General features: G+C 35.0%; 1 protein-coding gene across 1 annotated transcript in view; it reads left to right on the top strand.

Moving 5' to 3' along the window:
* SLC2A13 (solute carrier family 2 member 13) overlaps positions 1-21,674 on the top strand; it is a 315,165-nt gene that overhangs the window by 70,370 nt on the left and 223,121 nt on the right. Inside the window, exon 3 of the mRNA XM_011363165.2 lies at positions 1,503-1,711. Coding sequence (XP_011361467.1) covers positions 1,503-1,711 — 209 coding nt within the window. The remainder of the gene's footprint in view (positions 1-1,502; positions 1,712-21,674) is intronic.

The raw sequence follows: 21,674 nt of genomic DNA, 5'->3' as shown, positions 1-21,674 counted from the left end.
TACATAGCTGCTTTTGCATCATTTCATAAAACATTTGCTAGTGCCTGGTGTGTTCAAGACACGTTATTAGGTGCTGTGCTTCCTACAAAGTTAAATATGCAATCAAGTGGGACAGGTAAAGAATTTATTATAACACAAGGTATAGTGACATAATTGAGGTTAAAACACTCAATTATGTTCTGTAGGTGAGAAGAGGAAAGAATGATTCAATATTTAACCATGGGTTAAAATATTAAACATTTTTTTTAATACTGTAGGCCAAGTGATTCATTTAGTTAGGTATTCATAAATGTTTTGTTATTTTTTAAATCCTTTTCTGTTAATTTTTCTGTTTCCACATGTAGTTTTAGCTACTGTTTGGAATAGGGTTATTCTTAATACCCCTGTGACAGTTGTATTTTTTCCTGCTGTTTTCAGAATTAAAGTGAAATTGCTTGAAAAATAGTGGCCTTTTTTTTTTTTTTTTTAAGATCTTTATCTAGAGCCTTTGAGGCTGCTATACAGTTGAGTTTAAGGTAGCTTAAAAGTCAAAATAGCTTTGGAAAGCACATTGAGTCAGGTGACTTCTCACTTGTTTGTGAATACCAGGGAGCATGGTGGTTATGCGTTCTGAGTTGGCCTTCTGAGCTCTGCCATCATGAATCTACCAGGGAACTCAGATCAGCAGAAAACATCCAGGTGTCCTAGATTCATAGAAGTTTTCAGTTGAAAGAGACCTTTAAGTTTATATCTAATCTCAGTTCAAAAAGATTGAATCCTAGAGATGTTAGGAGAACAGCCCGGTGGTCAGAATAATTTGCAGAGATCTTTACCAATTAATATGAGTATTACTGCTGTTATTTCTCTGATAGATTTAAAATATGCTTATTTGCTATATAGAATTTTGCTGGCCATTAAGAATAGACATTTAAAGTAGATGACAAGTTAAAACATGAGCAGTTTTTATTTTGTATTTCTATCATTTTAATAATTATTATTTGTTCCAACTGTATCTTTTTCCTGCTATGAGCTTATGCTTACAAGGGCAAACATGATGCTTGATGGCAAAATGAAATTGTAACTAATCATTCACAGAGAAATAACTGTAAAGATATCAATTTGGGCGTTTATTTTAAAGAAAAATATATCTTTTAAACAGTTCAGAGAGTTTTGTCTTAATTCCATTTTATATTGTAGAATACAGAATTATATTACATATATTAGTTTTGGATGAGAATGATTATTATGGTTTTGCATCATATGTTTCATTTAGAATGCATGTACATAATTATTGTGACTTTTGTCCAGTTTTCATTGTGATTTATGTGAGATATCTAAGAATCAGAGTTTTCTCATTTTTCAATTTCTTACTATAGCATGAAAATATCCTCCTTTTTGGTGAGTCACACACATATACAAATACAGTTAAAAGAATATCATTCTGATTAATTCAGCATTAGATAGTCTCAATGTGGTGCTTATAAGACCAGATTTTACAATAATACATGGATTTTTTATTACAGGTACATGTTGGGACTTGCAGCAATTCCAGCAGTTATACAGTTTTTTGGCTTTCTCTTTTTACCTGAAAGCCCTCGATGGCTTATTCAGAAAGGACAGACTCAGAAGGCCCGTAGAATTTTATCTCAGATGCGTGGAAACCAGACCATTGATGAAGAATATGATAGCATCAAAAACAACATTGAAGAAGAGGAAAAAGAGGTTGGCTCAGGTATGTGGAGTTCATATTTATATGAATTTTAAAACTACATAATAGTTTTATTTAGAAATTATATTTTAGTTTTATTTAATAGCTCTAAATTATGTAATGGTTTTATGTTTATAGCCAAAAAATAAATATATTTTAATTTTAAAAGCAATATAGTAATGGTATAAAAGAATGAAAAAAATGCAAAATGCAACTATCCTCACAAAATTAGTATTTTAATTTTTGTGTAGTCTCTTCTTTCTAAATTGGATATACTTGACATAGTTGTCATTATTTTATGTGTATGGGTATTTTTGAGCAAATGTTTACTTTATACATAAATTTGTCATATGTGAAGATATATGCGCATTGTTGTCCTTCCATATTAAAAAGTCAGTGTGAACTATTGTCAAAATCACTTTAGTAAAATTAAATAACTATTTACATGTATTACACTAATTTCTATACTAATTTTTATAAAGAATAAGAATACTTTTACATAATAGGTTTTGGAATAATTTTGTGTTTTCCTGTTTTCATTAAAACATTTAATTGTCTAATCAAAATTTTGCCATTTCAGAAAACCAAAAAAGAGGAAATTTCTAGTTAATTTATGTTGATGGGTTTATTTTCAGAGAAGAAAACATGTAGGGATTTATAAAGTTCTCAGGCAGGATCTGTAAACTTGACAGTCGGATTTGAGTAAGCAATTTATAGGATGCAAATTATGGGAAAAGGTAGACATTTTATAGTACAGTTTTTCCAACACCATTAGCCTGTCAGATTCACAATTCCCAAAATTGTATTGTTTTCTTGACCTTCTTTTTGTCTCTACATTAATTGATAGCTTAAATAGAGAAGCTGACTCGCATTTTTCAAATTATTTTTTTTATACCTGAGACAATGTCAAATACACATACCTCTTTATTGTTATATGTTCTACGCAGGTCTTAGAAGGCCTGTTCACTCACCTTTTTCCACCATTTTTGGTGGAGCTGAAGGTTATTCTTTCCTGAAACAACAGAATGAACACTTCGCAGAAGCTGACCATTATATTAGCCACAGATGACTTGATTTAACTTTATATATGCAGCATAACAATGTGATGTTATTACCTTCCTCTTGCTCAGACCAAAGCCCTAACTAATTGTGAACCTGTTCTACGTGGAGATCATTTTTCACAGTTTCAGGGCGTATGACCATGTGCCTGGTATTGTCAGCATTTCTTGAATAGTACATTAGTGCAATTATTAAAGGGAATTTTGCTTTAACAAAGTAATTTACTTTTATAGAATTCAACATTGTGTTAATTTTAAAAATAATGATTTTTAAATGTCCGTTTAAATTACAAGTAACTTTTATGATCCTGTCTAAATTCCTCACAGCAGTATCTTGAATGAAATATGAGGTTTCGTAATAATCAGTTCACTTGAAACCCTGATAATGTGGACTGATAATGTGCGAGTGGAAAATCTTTCAAAGTATTGGTTTATTAACTACTACTGAGAATATTAGTTTTTATTAATTTATGTAAAGAATAAGACAACAACTTAATAAAAAACCTTTTCATTTAAGAGTAGGAATACCGTTGATTTTACTACAAAGCGTTAAATATGTAGCTTCATTTTGACTACTTAAAAATTTGTCTAGCTATGCAATTGTTGATGATGCACACTGTTTGTTTTGTTGACTATTCGATATATATAACCAAATAGATTTCTTCAGAAACTTGAGGTACATAGGATCACAGTTATCTACATCTGCTTTAATTTTTATCATAGAAGTCTTTGGGAAATAGGGTCCTATTTCTTGAGTGCAGATAAATTATTTATCTATTTTATCTGTTTCCTAATAATGCATTATATACACATTTGGCACAGGTTTTTAAAAATACTGTAATGTATTTCTAGAAACATTTGCCTCATGCTTGGGTAAATATTCTAAACTTGGTAACTAATGAGATTAATAATTTATCCATTTCTGGATTTGTATTATTTGAGTACTATCATTTTGCTTAATTTAAAAACTAATCATTTATTCTTTTTTAAAAATACAGAATTAATAGCATTATGGAATGAATGCATATAGAAATATTTGCCAATGTTATATGGCACCAGTAATTTTGGACCTTGTTGTTATGATTGAGAAATTTGACCCCAGTAAAACATGTTCTCTACAAGTATGAATTTTATTTCAGTATTGTCGTGTCTAGGAGGAAGAGGCTATGTCAGTTTAATTGAAAAATAGAGGCTGATGTTAGGGCTTATGTTAACAAAGAGCAGGGTCCTGGCTCTCAGTTTACATTAGAAAATGATAGGCTAGGTGGACAAATAGACATGAAGAAACAACTAACTTTGAAATAAAAAGAACGTCCTGGCGCAGGGAAGACAAGTCAGCTATGGCGTTGGAGGGTTAGACAGTGATGGGGTTTAACCTGTCTATGAATTCCAATGAGGTGACCTGTGAGCCATGGCTTAAAACATGGGAACTCTGGGCACTGGGGTGTGGCAGCCTGAAGGGAAGAACCTTGACCTAGCCACCACAGAATACTCAAGTATCCTAGGAGGTTACAAAGAAGTCATTTAACAAGACCCCAGTTTCTTTTAGGGAGCAATGTTTTATTGTTAGACATAGCGGCTTAGTTACCTGCCACCTGTGAGTTTGCCAAATAGGTCTGATTCCAGATCAGTAAACCACATCCTTCTCCAGCAGTTTCCAGTGGATTTGGGGACTTGCGACTGCTATAACACTCGCTTACGTGACCTTTCTCCTTTTAAGATTTTTTTTTTTTTTTTTGGCCACTTGAGTTTAAATTTGATCTCTGAGGAAAATCAGCATAGTTTCTGAAGTATGTATTAAATAAACTTTTTGGATGTGTGAGATGTCAATGCATATGACATTTATTTAATTCTCCTGATTTCAAAACACACTTTATGTCTTTGTTAGTGAATATAGTGGCTGCTCAGGCTATGTCAGCTGCAGAAGTGAGGCTCACAGGTTATGCTGTGCAACGGGATTGGATTTTAATGGGATTACCTCTCTTCTGCACATGGCATAAAAGTCAACCTCCTTAGCATGTGATTTCTCTACTGTGGGTGGCAAAAAAAAAAAAAGACAGTTTATGGGAAAAGCAAAAATTGGTTTTCACATGTGTTTAACACTGTTTATACATCCTGTAGCACTAATAAAGTGAAACCAGAAGAAACAACAGCTTGGTTTGGAAAGCTCCCTGGAGTGGGAGATAGGGAAATGAAGACTAGTCCTGGCTCCACCCCAAATTTGTAATCCTAAAAGGATTTTGGAGGAGTTGCTGAGCTTCAGTTTCTTTTTGGTTTGTAAGAAAAGAGAGCTAAGTTATAACAGCTGCACACTCTGATTTTTTAGAGTTTTAAAAGTCTGTGAGAAATGCCTGTTTGCTTGTTTGTTTTAATTTATAACTACTGTGGAGCAAGCAGTCTTTCTTCACAAATATTTATTGATTGACAATCAGTAGAGATGGGGATGTGGCAGTAAATAAAACAGGTAAGATTCTGGCCTATTCAGTTGGGAAGAGGCAAACAAATGATAAAAAATGATATATCAGTTAAATTGTGGTAATGGCTTTAAAGGAAACAAACAGGATAACAACATTTATAGGACCGAAAAGGTGTTACTTTAGGTAAGATGGTTAGGAAAGGCTTCTCTGAAAAGGTGAATTTGAAGAGTGAGAAAGAATCAGCGATGTAGAGAAATGAAGGGAAGAGTTCTGGGCAGAGGGAACAGCAAATGAAAAATTCTATGTATCATTAAGTGAACTAGATTAATTTTTTGGAATTTTGATAATAGTTGTAAAGTGTTGCCCTAGACTGAGCTTTGAATTAATAGGGACACAATTATTACTTTTAGAATTAAAAGCAAATTTTAGTACGAAATAGTATACAGATTATTTCCATCATTTTGTTGCTCATCTCTTATGGTTTTTCTCCAGTTTATTTCAGGTAGCATAGATGTGTATTATTAGAGTTGTGACTTGTGTGTACGACAGAGGTAGAAACCTGAGATATCTAGGTAATTGCTTAAGGCAGCGATTCACAAACTTTTCCACTTAGCTTCAAAGGCGAATGGAGAGAGGCAGGCCTTTTGGGATCTGGGTACTATAGCAAAAGGCGGCTGTAGTAAGCTCAACATTTATTTGAATTTTAATGTTTTATCCTAGAAATGAACAAAACTTTGTATTCTGTTCTTTTACATAACTGTTTTTATGTGACTCTAAAAATGTTTTTTCCTAAATATCTGTAGTGCTTATTCGTTGGTTTAATATGTTCCATCAGTATGTATGTACATGCCCTGGGATATGCCTCCCTCAGTTTGATAGACATGAACTTAAAGTATCTGGAGTTCCTTTTCTGAGCAAACCATTAGGCAAGGTATTGAAAGTTGGATCTGCTTATATTACCAGCTATAGATGGTCATCTCCTAATATACTGGGCATACAGAATGGCAGAAAGCCTTTGTCAGGAGCTTTAGCTCGTAGCAGTAGGAATAGTCTTCCACAGTAAGAAAAGTCAACCAACAAAAGAGGATTCTTCCAAAGACAGTCTTAGGGAAGAATCCATAAATGAAGATTGTGTGTTCATGTATTTTATATCACCTTGTTTGATAGTACTAATTGACTTCAATTTCCTTTTTATAAATTGAGATATAATTGACATAAAACATTATATTAGTTTCAGGCATACAACATAATGATTCAATATATGTATATGTTGTGAAGTGATCACCACAATAAGTCTAGCTGACATCGATCACCACATATTGATATTTTTTTTTTTTCTTGATTTCTTCCATTTCTTATCCTGTACCGGAAAACAACTATATATTCCTCCTGGGATGAGGTGAAAGGAAAGCCAAGGCTTCTGCTGATATGCCTTAGCAGAAGAAACTCCTTAGGCAGAGCTTAGGGAAAGTCTCAAAAAAGTCACCATCTCTGTTACTCCCCTCTCTGCTCTGCTTTGCTCTGCAATATTAAGGCAGGATCACTGGAGGGAAAATGTAAATAAGATAAGCTTTCTCTCCCTAGAGAAATATGCAAATGTTGATATTAGAACCACTACACAAAAACAAGAAAAGAAGCAGTATTTTGGGAGAATGAAGTTGTCAGGGCGGCTTCAGTGCAACAACAGATGGAGGAAAGAAAGCAAGCAAGGCAGAAACCGAGTGCAGACCGCAGGGTGGTGGGCAGCAGCCTCCCACAAACCTATTGTCTATTTATAGCACAGGGTCAATCCAGGGGACTTAAAAATGTATGTGGGCTTTTTATGTTTGTTTGTTTGTTTTTAAAAAAGGAAAGTAGCTTTTTTTGAGTGTTCCCTCTTTAAAAAATTATACATACAACAACTCTTTTCACAGTTAATATTACCTAGGTCACCTAGATCATAGATACTTCCGAAACAGATTTATTGAACGTAAGACTATCAGGGAGAAAGTTGGCCCTGCCCTTTGGTCACTGAAATCTTAATATTTAGGCATACATGAGAAGTAGCAACCCAGAGGCGGTATCTAATACTTCAGACTGAAGTTCCATTTAGGCTCACTTGTTGTTGTCATCTTATAGGGCATTCAGGTTACCTACGCAGTGTATAATTTATGCAAAAACATTCAAGCCAATAAGAGATGCATTATTTAATTTTATCAGCTGATCAACTCAGTAAGCTGGGTGAATGTGGCTCTGTGTTTTGCCTTTGTTGGGTACTTTAGTCTCCATCCTGGAAAGAAAGAATGTTATAAGGAGGAGAATTTATTCGAGACCTTTCTGCTAGTTCAGTTAAAATTTGATTTGATTTATGCCAGCTCTTTGGGGGTCATGTCTATCGTGTACAGAAAGGGATAGCTGCATCTCTCTCTTTTTTTTTCTTAGAGTAATTTTGCAATTAGGTCATCAAGTCTTATCTTCTCATAAGTTATTTTCTTTTTCTGTGAATTGACATCACCTGTGGCCATTTCAACAAATCATATTCTGCAGAGAGGTCAGAGAGGGTAGATATTTATCATATTTTTATAGAAATCCTTCCCAAAGTTTCTTTAGAAATCTAATTCCCGCATAATGACATTACATTGCAGTAGAATGCTCATCGTAGTTGGCATCTGCTGCACTTAGAGGAAAGCAGTCATCTTTCTCAATATTTCGGGTAGTTTTGCTTGTATTTTCTTCACGTGGTAGCACAGTGTTGTCTGACCCAGAGTAATGCATGTATGTTATTTACTGGATGAACTTGAAATAGATGTTGACAAATCGTTTCTCAGCAAGATGACCCCCAATTTTACAAATATAGGCAAAACATTTCTGTCCTGTTCTCGAGGTTATTGTAAAATTGCAAAAATTGTCAAAGTCTGAGGCCGTTGTACATATCTCCTATGCTAAATAGTAGATTAAAATGAAAGGTCAAGTAAAAAGCTGCTTTAATTCTCTTTCCTCGTATTAACAAGCTATAAGCTGAAGGAATATTAAAATAACATACAACTTATGCAGATTTTAGTAAAATTCATTTTCTTAAGTGTGATGACTTATTTAAAAGAAATTTTATTTAACGCAACGTGGCTTTAAATAAAGGTTGCCTTCTATTTTCTAAACCCCAGAGACTTTTAAAATTTTAAGCAGAATTGGAATAGTTCTTGGACTTACATTAAAATGTCATCGCCTCCCCTCTTACATGGGGATAAAGAACAGCACAGAGAAGATTTTCCACTCCATATACTCATGGGAGAAGGAAATATTTTTCAGATTACCTGTAGGCTTTCAAGCCATTTTACTTGATTTATATTGAAAATCCAGACTGTCTAAGTAAGTCGATAAGGTAATATTTGAAGGCTTATCTTTCTGTTTCTTTCTAGCTAAGATGTATTTAAATCCATACCTCATAAAAAGAAATCCATGCTGGGGGAGTTGTGGCTGTGTCAAAGTTTTCTTTTTCCGCCAACACATTGTAAAGTTTCTGTTTTTTTAATGCTCTGTATTTAATGTAATCAAAACAGGAGGAGAAAAACCTAACAAGGTAAGTATTTCAAAAAGAATATAGTTCTTAGATTACTGCTTCAGAGTAGTTCATTTCCAACGTAACAAATCCATCATTCAGCACAGATGATGGTCTGCATTGTAAATAAAACCATACCCCCGGGGATTTTTTTCCTAGAGAAAAGACAAACTGTTGTGTCATTTAAAGGTCGCCTATTCTTTGGAGAAGGTTAGAGGAAGATCCTAAAGAAAACACAGTTTTCTCCATTTCGAAGGCATGGGCACATGGGCCATTCTTTAGTGTTGGGACTTTTTTAGTGGTGACAGGACGGTTCCACCGATGGACTCTAGAATCATAATATTAATTGCCATGTAATATGCTTTCTGAAGAAACTTGCTTATTTACAACTATCAGAAGAGATCTTCTTGAATGTTTCTCAGAAATCAAAGGAATCGCTCTTAATTTTATTTTTCTAATATTTTTCAATTCAGTATTTAGGAGATGGAGTGGTCAAATACCGTTAGTTTTCTCCTTCATGTATCATTCTACCTCAGGCCCACTAAACTGTCTGATCTACCCTCTGAGCAGTGTTTTTAATCAGTTTCTTACTGAACATTTACCAAAGATGTTTCAGTTACCTTCCTTATCAGCATCTATATTTCTTGAAATATACTAGCCACCACTAAGAAGATGTGTAGGAGAAAATTACTAGGTTTCTGAAGCTAGATCAATAAATAACCATGCAGCATACCTCAGAGATATTGCGGCTTCAGTTTCAGACCATCGCAATAAAACAAATATGGAAGAAAGTGAGTTGTCATCTTTTTGCGGGTGGAGGGTTTTACCTTCAATTTGTAGAAGACCTAACATCTGTGAAGTACAATAAAGTGAAGCACAATAAAACGGGTATGCCTGTATAAGTCATACTTTTAGTATAGTTTTTTTTCCTCCCCGAAAACATATTTTTCAAGCTATTTCCTTGAAAGTTACTCCCACTGCACATCTCAGAATAAAATAAACTTCAAAAGAATTTTTTAGAGAACGGAATGCAATAAACTGCTCTTTTCTAAAGGAGAAAGGGGCAGAGACTTTCAAAGCAAATTTTGCATAAAAAGCAGAGAACTTTTGTAGTTTTAACATTATATTTTAATAATACTAGTGTGAAAATACTAGTAACAATTACTATTTATGGAATGCCTATTTTTGTAAATGTGTGTACATATGCACACACACACATTCTCTTTCTCTCTGATTCTTAAAACAACCTTGTAATTAGACATTATGATTCATATGGTACTGAGAAAATGTAGAGCTGTCCAAAGGTCCAACAGCCAGGAAGTGAAAGAGGCAGGATCTGAGCCCCACCCCACTGCCTCTCAAGTTTCTCCTTGTTCTACTTGGCCAACTCTGCATCTCATGGCACCTCTGTGCTATGCAGTTTGGATATAGATATGGTATAGAAATAAAATATGGGCCTTGCTCTTAAGGAGCTTAGAACCTATCAGATTTCCTTAAGAATGTCCTCCTTTTCTAAAAGGAAAAGATGGAAAACAAAATAGAAACAGTAAACCTTCAAAGTCCATTGACAAACTAATTTGCTTCCACCTTGAGAGTATATTTCCCATCAGTTTCCTCTTCCCTACTCTTTGTCATTGCCTGGCCTAGGTCTGGTGTGTATGCTCTCTGCCTAGGTAACAGTATCCACTACTGTCCTGGCTTGTATCTCCCCTCACCATCTACCTTCACCATGGCCTCCAGAGTTACCATCCCAACACATGGACAGGATCATGTCCCTTTCCTCTTCAGAAACAAGTTCCTTAACTAGTTATTAAATTTCCTTTAAAATCTGGTTTAAATTTATCATTCCACTTTATTTCACTGGAGCCAAGGCTCTGTCATCATCCCAAGAGAGAGAGGAAGATGCACCCCTGTTGACTGAGTGCCTGGGCACTGAGGGGGTGAGGTGGAGTCAGGAGTTCCTAAGCTTTGCTATTTAATCCAACCAGTGTACTCCGTAAAGAAAATGTAAAAATAGTCTAACAAAAAGAATATATTAAATTTGAGCACTAGCAACATAGTCTGTGCTAAAAAGGCCTTTTGAGACTATTCTTCATTAGGAAATTTAACACAATTCATTGTTCAGTTTACTTTTAGACCTTCTTTGAAAAAGGCTGAACTAGAAATGCTTAAGCATTTCTTCCTATTCAGTATATGCTGGTATTATTTTTGTGTTGCACAAGAGTAGAAAGTCTGCGAATTATATAAAATTATGTTTAATCTGAAAAAAGAACTAATGTAAATATAGTAATATGGATATTTTAATTTTGCTTTTAATATATGTTTGAGGCTGATTCTTTCTTGGTAGAAAGACATTAATTTTGATGCTTTATTCCAAGAGTTGGCAAACTTTTTATGTAAAGAGTTGGGTATAAATGTGGCCACACAATCCCTTTTGCAACTACTCACTCTGCCATTGTAGCACAAAAGCAGACATAGTATGTAAAGGAATGAGTATGGCTTTGTGTGGCTTTGTGTCAGTAAAATACAAAAAAACTTACTTTTTTTGTGCCTATTAGGTTTTACTCTTTACAAAATTCAGAAGCCAACCAAATTTGGCCCAGCCCCTTCTCTAACCAGTCATTAAATATGTCTGTTTTATCAGCTGCCTCAGTTTTTACTAGGACTAATTTGGGGTGCTACTTTCTTTTTTAAAAAATTACGTGCATTGAAGCATTCAACATGGTATTCCCTAGCAGGTGTGTTTGCTTTACTTTCTGTGCAGGTGGTGAAGTTGTATGCGTGTGTCTGTGAATGTGTGTGTGTATGTGAGTGTGCACATGGTGTATAGCCACAGAAGAACCTAAAAGATAGTATGCGGGGAAGCCTCTTGGTAATTGAAGCAGTGAGCCTTTATGAGACCCCTGTTCAGAACATATTAATGGCTGAGCCACAGTCCTGCATTTTCACAGCCTAACAGGTCCATCTTGACACACTCTGTCACATTTAATCTGATGGGATATTAGGAGAGGCAAGGATCACTGGTGAGAGATGGGTCTTATCATCAGATTCTGTGGCTGGCATGATTCCTTTTTTCATATGGGAACAGAAATCTTCACTCCCTTTCCTTGGATTAAATCAAAGCAAAATGATATCCTTTGTGGAAGACAAAATACACAGGACAAAGAGATGATTTTATTCAAGCTGTTGCAATAGGGAGAAGGTTTTATTAGTGTGGAACTTTTCAAAGAGAAAGGAAAGCTGGGATTTTGTAGAACAGATAAGAGTCCTGGGGAAGAGTGGAGGTGGGTCTTATCTGGGAATAGGAGAGAGGACAGGTACCTTCCTTGTCGGAAGCCAGCCGACCAAGCCAAACCGGGTACCTGAATGGGGAAGCGGGGACTGAGAAAAAAGAGAAGACAGACAGGGTGCAGGAGGGAGAACAAATCTCACAACTGTCTCTCCGAGTTTATTTCTTATGCTTCTTTTTATACATAATCTGTTCCTTTGTGTATCCCAAGATAACATAATAAAAGTAACATCCTGAAGATTAGGTACAATTGACACTCCCTTTGACACTCCCTTTGACACTCCCTTTGTCACTCCCTTTGTCTATACTTAATCTTCTTCTTCCTGGAATTCCACAGAACCAGCCTTTTCCTTTTTATGCAAGCAGGCCTCCCAAGATAATCCATGCACTCTTTTGAATTTGGGGAGCTTTAGCTCCATGCACTCTTTTGAATTTGGGGAGCTTTAGCTCCCTACACTTCCTTCTCTGTGTCCCTTGAGCACCTTGTTAATGCATCCCTGTGGCAGTCAGTATTCAATTTTCATGCCCCTGTCCCACTAGCAACTCAGCTTTATTTGTCTTTGCGTCTCCACCACCAGATCCAGACCCCGTCTTGCATCAACAAGGTACTTAATGCGTATTTCTCTGATTGACTTTCTACTCATGCAAGGAGTAAATGGTGATGTCTGGTCTTTGACCTCTGAGATTTAGAGGAGGAAATGGAGTTCTTACAGGATGATAAACCTTCCCTGTATGTGACTCAGTCATCCTGAAGCCCTGGGGAACCCTGAGTGTTTGATGAGAAGGAGATGTAATTCGGTGCACAGTGACTGTTGAATGATCCTGCTTCCAGGGGCAGATTGATATGCTTAGAAACTCTGTGTGGATTTTAGTAAGACTATTTGGAATTTATTTGCGCATTAGGAGTTATTAGTGTTTACTCTTGTTCTCTAACTAACATGTTGGGACCAATTAAAAACCTCAGCTTTTCAGGTCAAACATTGATGAGTACAATGAAATTTAAAATATAAAAGTTATACAACCTTATGTGATTTATTATTACTATCTAATTTATTTTAAAGCAACCCCTTACTATATCTAAATCTGGGAAGTACCACTTGTAAATGAATGAATTAGGCTTTTATAATTATGGGTAACCGATTATAATTCAGAGTAGACCCTTAATAATATAAGTATGCACATTTCATGATGTGGTAGAATCTTCTATGAAAGGAGAGTCTTATGAAATCCAAATATATTTTCACTAGCAATTGCTATAATGGCTTTGGTACTCTTAAAACTAATGACAGTATTGACCATAGAATTGTAGTCAGAACCTTAGATGTGAAATTTGATAGTTGTTTTGTTTCTGCTACTTATTAGCTAGTTTATATTTAGATGTACCCACTTCAGGATGTAATCGGAGACTCATATTCTTCAAAAGTGTTCTGCGAAAAATGTTTTAATTTTACCTTTTGAAACAGCTTAATGTCAGAGTTTTTATTCATTTCATAAGAATTACTGAAATAGAGAGGGGTCAAGATGGCAGAGTAGGAAGATCCTGAGCTTACTTTCTCCCACAAACACCCCAGAACAACAACTACAAATAAAATAACTCTCTCCGAGAATGCCTAAAGACTAGCAGAACAGATTTTCTACAGCTAATGATATAAAGAAGAAACCAGATCAAGACAGGTAGTAGAGGCAGAGATGTAGTCTAGTCAAGGACCCACACCTCTGGTGCAGCAACATACAAGCAGGAGGGGATATCGTGACTGCAGGGCTTCCCTCCTGAGAAGTGAGAGGTTTGAGCCATCAGGCTTTCTAGCCTGGGATACCTGCACTGGGAAGGGAAGCCCCCATAATATCTGGCTTTGAAAACCAGTCAGCCATACCCCTAGGAGAGTCAGAGGGCTGTAGAGAACCGAGATACCACTCTTAATGGACTCATGCACGAACTCATTTGTTCTGAGTCCCAGTATTGACACAGCAGTTTGAAAAACACCTAGATCGTACATGAAGGAGATACATTGACTAATTTTAGGCGAGTGCCAGAGGGACAGAAATCTGTTGGAAATTCTTTGGAGATGGAAGCACTGCTGGCACCATGTTTTCGTTTGTTTATTTTTACTCTCTTTCTACCTGATTGGCCGGGCATTGGCAGGTGCCAGTTCTGAGGCTCTTTGTTAAAGTTGCTAATACCATTAACCCCACCTTGATGTTATTCTGAGGACCTGTCCCACTCAACCTGCCCAACCTGGCTGGGACCCAACCGAAGTGACTTCAGCTCTGCCACACCTGGCAGGCAGCCTTGGCTGCCACCGGTGCCCCTCCAAAGTGGCTCCCTCTCCAAGGGGCCAGTTCCCACACCCGAGTGTAGATCAACCACTTAAAGAACTAGAATGAAGGTGAAAAGACAAAAGTGGTAAAAGCAATTATAACTGCAGTAATTAGTTAAGAGCTACACAAAAATATGTAAAGTATGAAACCAAAGCATGTAGTTTTAGAATGCTTTTAAACTTGATTTCGACTTAAAATAGACATATATATGTGCATATATATATATGTATAGGCTATTATACATGAGCCTCATGGTAAACACAAAACAAAAACATATGATAGGTACACAAGAGATAATGAAAAAGGATCTTAAACATAACACTATCACAAGGCAAGAAAGCAAGAGAATTAAAAAGGAATAGAAAGGAACTACAAAACAGTCAGAAAACAATTAACAAAACTGCAAGAAGTATATATCTATCACGGTTACCTTAAATATAAGTGGACTAATTTAATCAAAAGACATAGAGTGGTTACTTGGGTAAAAAAAAAAAACAAGGCCTATCTATATGCTCCCTACAAGAGACTCACTTCAGATGTAAGAACACTCACAAAGTGAAGTTACAGAAAAAGGTGTTTCATGCAAACAGAAACAAACAAAAAAAACTGGATTAGTTATATAGTTGACTACTGAATAATGCAGCAGTTAGGGATGCTGACATGCCACACAGTCAGAAGTTTTAGTATATCTTAAGTCAGTCCTCCACATATGCATATTTTCAACTACAGATCAAAAATACAGTTGACTCTTGAAAAACAGATGTTTGAACTATGTGAGACCACTTATACACATCACCTGTACTTAAATCAAATAGATTTTAAGACAAAGACTGTATTAAGAGACAAAGAAGGTTATTATATCGTGATAAAGGGATCAATTCAACAAGAGGATATAACACTTTAAAACTTTTATGCACTCAACATAGGAACACCTAATTACTTAAAGCAAATATGAATAGACATAAAGAGAGAGATTGATAGGATTATAGTAATAGTAAGGGACTTTAACCTTCCACTAACATCAATGGATAGATCATCTAGACAGAAAATCAGCAAAGATACACTGGCCTTAAATGACACATTAAACCACATGGACTTAATAGATATGTACAGAAAATTTCAACCCAAAACAGCCAGATACACATTCTTTTCAAGTGCACATGGAACATTCTCTAGGATAGATCGCATGTTATGCCACAAAACAAGTCTCAGTACCTTTAAGAAGATTGAAATCATATCAAGCATCTTTACCAACCACAACAATATGAATCAAGAAATCAAATACAAGAAGAAAACTAGAAAAACACAAATACATGGAGACTAACATGTTGTTAATAAACCAGTGGGTTAACAAAGAAGTCGGAGTAAATCAAAAAATACACTGAGACAAATGAAAATGGAGGCACAACATTCTAAAATATATGGAACACAGCAAAAGCAGTTAAAGAGGGAAGTTTATAGAAATACAGGCCTCAGGAAACAAGAAAAATCTCAATCTAACCTTACACCAAAAGGAACTAGAAAAAGAACAAACAAAAGCTCAAAGTTAGTAGAAGGAAGATTATAATAAAGATCAGAGCAGAAATAAATGAGATGGACTCCCCCTACCCCACCCCCCAAAAAACAGAAAAGATCAATAAAACTGAGAACTGATTCTTTGAAAAAATAAACAAAATTGGTAAACCTTTAAGTAGGTTTATCAAGAAACAAAAAGGACCCAAATAAATAAAATCAGAAAGAGTAGAAGTTACAGCTGACACCACAGAAATACAAGGGATCATAAGAGAATACTAGGAACAATTATATGCCAGTAATTGGACAACCTAAAAGAAATAGATAATTTCCTAGAAACATACAACCTTCTAAGACCGAACCAAAAAGAAACATAAAATCTGAATACATTGATTAGTAGTAGCAAAATCAAGTCAGTAATCAAAAACTCCCAACAGACAAAAGTTCAGGACCAGAAAGTTTCACAAGTTAATTCTACCACACATTTAAAGAAGAATGAATACCTATTCTTCTCAAACTTCCAAACATTGAAAAGGGAGGAATGCTTCCAGACTCATTCTACAAGAGGCCAGAATTACCGTGATACTGAAACCAGACAATGGCATGACAAAAAAGGATTGTTGGCGGCTATTCTTGCTTACTATCGTTGCTGCAATTCTTCTCAACATATTATTGACGCGCCTTCTTCAATACCTTAAAAGGATCATACACCATGATCAACTGGGATTTATTCCAGGATAAGATGGTTCAATATCTGCAAATCAGTCAATGTGATATATCACATTAACAAGACCAAGGACAAAAATTAAATGATCAGTTGTAGAAAAAGCATTTGACAAAATTTAACATTTGTTTCTGATAAAAACTGTTAAGAAAGTACAAATAGAAGGAACCTACATCAACAAAATAAAGACCACAACTCACTGCTCATACTCAGCAGTGAAAAGTGGAAGGTTTTATCTCTAAGATCAGGAATAAGACAAGGACCCGCTCTCACTACTTTTATTCAACATAGTATTGAAAGTTCTAGCCATAACAGTAAATCATGAAAAGGAAAGAAAAGGCATCCAAACTAGAAAAAAAATAAATAAATAAAACTGTCACTATTTTCAGATAACATGTATAGAAAATGCTAAAAGCTCCACCAAAAATCTGTAGAACCAATAAATAAAGTCAGTAAAGTTCTAGGATACAAACTTAATATGCAGAGATCTGTCGTATTCCTGTACACTACCAGAAAGAGAAATTTAAGAAAATAATCCCATTTTCAATTGCATAAAAAAGAAAATGTCTGGGGAGGTGGCTCCATAGTGTAGTGGTTAGCACATCTGCTTTACACGCAGAAGGTCCTGGGTTCGTGCCCCAAATGGAGCCATGGACCATACCCCGGGTATGCCAGGACCTAGGTTCACGCGGTGAGTGTATGGGAGGAGACTCCCTGCCTTCAGTGATCCAGTTCTTAAGAGGAAACTGTAACATCCATAGGTCAGGGGTAGAAGAGGAGGGGTATTAAAGAAGGGGAATAAAAATATATATATATCTGGGAATAAATTTAACCAAGGAGGTGAAAGACCTGTACTTTGAAAACTCTGAGACATGGATGAAATTGAAGGTGACACAAATAAATGGAAGGATGTTCCATGCTAATGGATTGGAAGCATTAATATCGTTAAAATATCTATACTAATTCAAGTAATCTGCAAATTCAGTGCAGTTCCTATCAAAATACCAATGGCATTTTTCACAGAAATAGAACAAGTAATCATAAAAAATTTATGTGGAACCATAGAAGACCCCAAATAGCCAACAAAATGTTGAACAAAGTTAGAGGTATTATATTCCTTGATTTCAAATTATACTGTAGAGCTCTGTAATCAAAACAGTATGGCACTGGCACAAAAACAAACATATATATCAATGGAACAGAATAGAGAGCTCAGAAATAAACTCATGCTTATGTGGTCAGTTAACTTATGACAAATGAGGAAAGAAAATACAATGGGGAAAAGACAGTTTCTTCAATAAATTATGTTGCATAAGCTAGCAAAGACATGCAAAAGAATAAAACTGCACAAATTTCTACACTATATACAAAAATAAATTCAAAATGGATTCAAGACTTAAATGTAAGACCTGAAGCCTTAAAATCCTAAGCCTTAAAACTCCTAGAAGAAAACATAGACAATAAACTCTTTGGCATTGCTTGTAGAAGTATTTTTTTGGATATATCCACTCAGGCAAGGAGAACAAAAACAAAAACAAATGAAACTACATCAAACTAAAAAAACTGCACAGCAAAGAAAACCATCACCAAGATGAAAAGGCAGCCTACTGAATGGGAGAATGTATTGGCAAATGGTGTATGCAATAAGGGATTAATATCCAAAAATATATGAAGTGCTCAGACAGCTTAACATCACCCCCCCCAAAATAAAACCCAAACTTTCTGATTAAAAAATGGACAAAGGACTTGAATAAACATTTCTTCAAAGAAAACATACAGATGGCCAACAGACACATGAAAAGATGCTCACCGTCACTAATCATCAGGGAAATACAAATCAAAACTACATTAAGGTATCACCTTTCATATGTCAAAATGGTTATTAAATAGACAAGAGATAACAAGTATTGGCAAGGATGTGGAGAAAAGGGAATCTTCATGCACTGTTGGTGGGATTGTAAACCAGTACAGCCACTATGGAAAACAGTGTGGAGATTCCTCAAAAAAATTGAAAATAAAGCAACCACATGACCTAGCAATTCCACCTCTGGGTATTTATCCCCCCAAAACATAAACACTAATTCAAAAAGATATATGCACACCCATATTCATTGTAACATTATTTATAATAGCCATACTATGGAGACAACTTAGGTGTCCCTCAATAAATGAAAAAAAGTTATGTTATATATGTATATATGCATACGCACACAATGGAATATTATTGAACCATAAAGTACAAAATTTTGCCTTTTGCAGCAACATGGATGAATCTAGAGGATATAGTGCGAAGTGAAATGAGGTAGAGAAAACAAATACCATATGATTTCACTCATCTGAGATCTAAAAAATAAAACAAATGGACAAACAAAACAGAAACAGACTATTAGATACAGAGAACAAATTGATGGTTTCCAGGGGAAAGTTGGTAAGGGTATGGATGAAAAAGTGAAAGGAATTAAGAGGTACAAACTTTTAGTTGTAAAGAAGTCACAGGGATGTAATGTATAGTACAGAGAATATAGTCAATAATATTTTAATAACTTTGGTGACAAATGGTTACTAGACTTACTGTGGTGATCATTTCATTAGGTATATAAATGTTGAATCAGTGTTTTACATTGATTCAACATTTACATTCAAAATTTTAGATTACTTACTATCTTTTCGAATAATATGTTTTAGAATATGAAGTCTGTTATCCTCATGTGGACGAATGGCTATAGCTGCTTACCTATGTAGGTGACATTTCTGGCAGCAAGGAGAGAATAATATCATTTTAAACTCATTTCTTTTAAAGAGGAAGCTTGTAAAACAATCAGAATTTTCTTATTTTAATTTATCTGTTAGCAATTTGTTTGAAATTATATAAAGAAAAAGTATTTTTTGAGCATTTCCTACATGCCATTTACTGTGCACAGCAGTTTGCATGGCATTATTATATCATTAATTCTACAAAAATCCTGTGAAATATTTGGAGTATTATTATTATACTATTTTTGAGATGGGAAAAAAAACGAGACTTAGAAAATATAGGTTTCCTTGCCTAATAAATGGCAAAAGTCAGAATTCAAACTTGTTTTAATTCAGATGCATATTTTTAATCATTCTTCCCTATTTCAATGAATTTTAAGATTTTTGCATATGAAAAGTATTAACATTTTAGTTCATGTTTTAAGATTTGCCTTAAGAAGTATTCATTTTATTATAATTTTATATATATAATGTATTGGTTTATAGAGAAACATAGGCTATTCAGTTTCTTTCACAGTTTTTCTTGAAATATAATGTATTTTCACATCATTTTACTAGTTGGAATTGAACAAAATGAAGCTCCCTTCTATGCCTAGTATCAGTTCATTTGTTTATAGTTTCTGCCATATTAAGATGAGCTCCCAAAGATAATTTTTCAAGCTTTTTCTAACTCAAATCAGAGAAGTTTTGTTTTTGTAAATAAAAGTTGATCAAAATGTATTTATTGAATATCCTCTATAATAGAGGAGAGGCGGTTAAGAACTCAGACTGGCATTTATAAGGCTAGGATAATTCATTCTTCCACAAACAGTATTTGATGTCTTACTATGTGTTAGGCACTACACTAGGTTCCTGTATGGCTTGCTCCCTCACTTCTTCAGGTCTCTTAATCAAAAGACACCTCATCAAAGAGACAACTCCTCAACAGGGTTTTACAATAATAATGGCTGTCATTTGTTGAGTAATTTCTTGTGCCAAATACTATTCTTAGTCCATACTATTCGAAATTTAATTCATACAATTCTCACAGTTAAAGAGGCAAATACTGTTAGGATACCCATTTCACAGATAAAGAAACAGCTTCAGACTGATTAAGTAATTTGCCGAAGATCACACAGCTGATTAAATGGCAGAGCCAGGATTTGATCTAAGTAGTTGTCTCTTAAGCACCATACTCTATAGCCTCTCATACTGAATAAAATAGACAAGGTCCCTATCCTGATCGAACTTATTTCTAGCTAAGAGACAGTCACTGCCTAACAAAATAAATAAACAAGACACTATCAACTGCTGTCATTAAAATTGAAATTATTCTGGGGAGTAATGGGGGACTATTCTAGGATGGGTGATATAAAAATGACTCACAGAGACAGGGGCAGACAACAATGGGGTTGTGTGGACAGCGGAATATGAAGGAATCAGTTAAACTTATTAAATCATGTAAATGTTCTGTAATGTTAGCTGTTACTATTACACTTATGTAGCCCTTTGAAGTATACAAAGTGCATTGATTCAGAATACATTTTTTATGGCACTCAGTAATATCAGTGATGGTAGGTTGTCATGTGATAACATTTGTGTTTCTTTTAATGATTCCATTAACCAAAGAAGAATAGTCATCAAAATCATAATTTAAACAATTAGAAGGGTTTGTTTATTATATTTTATTATTCAAAACCTAACATATCCCTTGAATACTTGAAAGAGATGAGTTTAGGACATATAATCATTTTACCAAAGGAAGTATAACTTCACAAATAGATAAAATAATTGTCTCGTAAAATATAGTTTACCAAAATATATATGATGCTAAAATTCTCCTATATAGAAATGATGATTCTTTTATATTTATTTTGCTGTTTCTTGTATATTTTAATGTTTGGGGAATTGATAAACTTAGAAAAGACCCTATGGTAAGTGGCAAGCTTGCATATCCATTGGCAGCAGAACTTTTATTACATTCATTAATTTATTCATTTAACAAACATTGGGCACCTACCAAATGCCGGACTCTGTTCTCACTGCTAAGAATACAACAGCAACCACAGCACAGACTCTGCCTTTGTGGATCTATATTCTGGTGAAGTAACACAGTCAGTAGAGGAATATATAACATACTAAGGAGTGTTAAGTATGATAGGAACTGGTAAAGTTCATTGGGGAGAGAGTGTTAAGAGCCTGGGGGTTAGAACGTTGAGGAGTTGTCTCTTTGATGAGGTGCCATTTGATCACAGACCTGAGAAAGCGAGAGAGCAAGCCATGCACATGTTTCCAGGAAGAGTGAAGTGGGAGGACCAGCAGGGGAAGGTCCCTGGGATGAGACTGTGCTTCGAAGAAGCCAGTCCTGCCGACATGGAGTGAAGGAAGTGGAGAATATTA

The sequence above is a fragment of the Pteropus vampyrus genome, unplaced genomic scaffold, assembly GCF_000151845.1.
Source record: "Pteropus vampyrus isolate Shadow unplaced genomic scaffold, Pvam_2.0 Scaffold82, whole genome shotgun sequence".
In the NCBI taxonomy this organism is placed as follows: Eukaryota; Metazoa; Chordata; class Mammalia; order Chiroptera; family Pteropodidae; genus Pteropus; species Pteropus vampyrus.
Note: the sequence above shows the minus strand (reverse complement) of the source record. Positions and strands in the feature narration are given on the sequence as shown.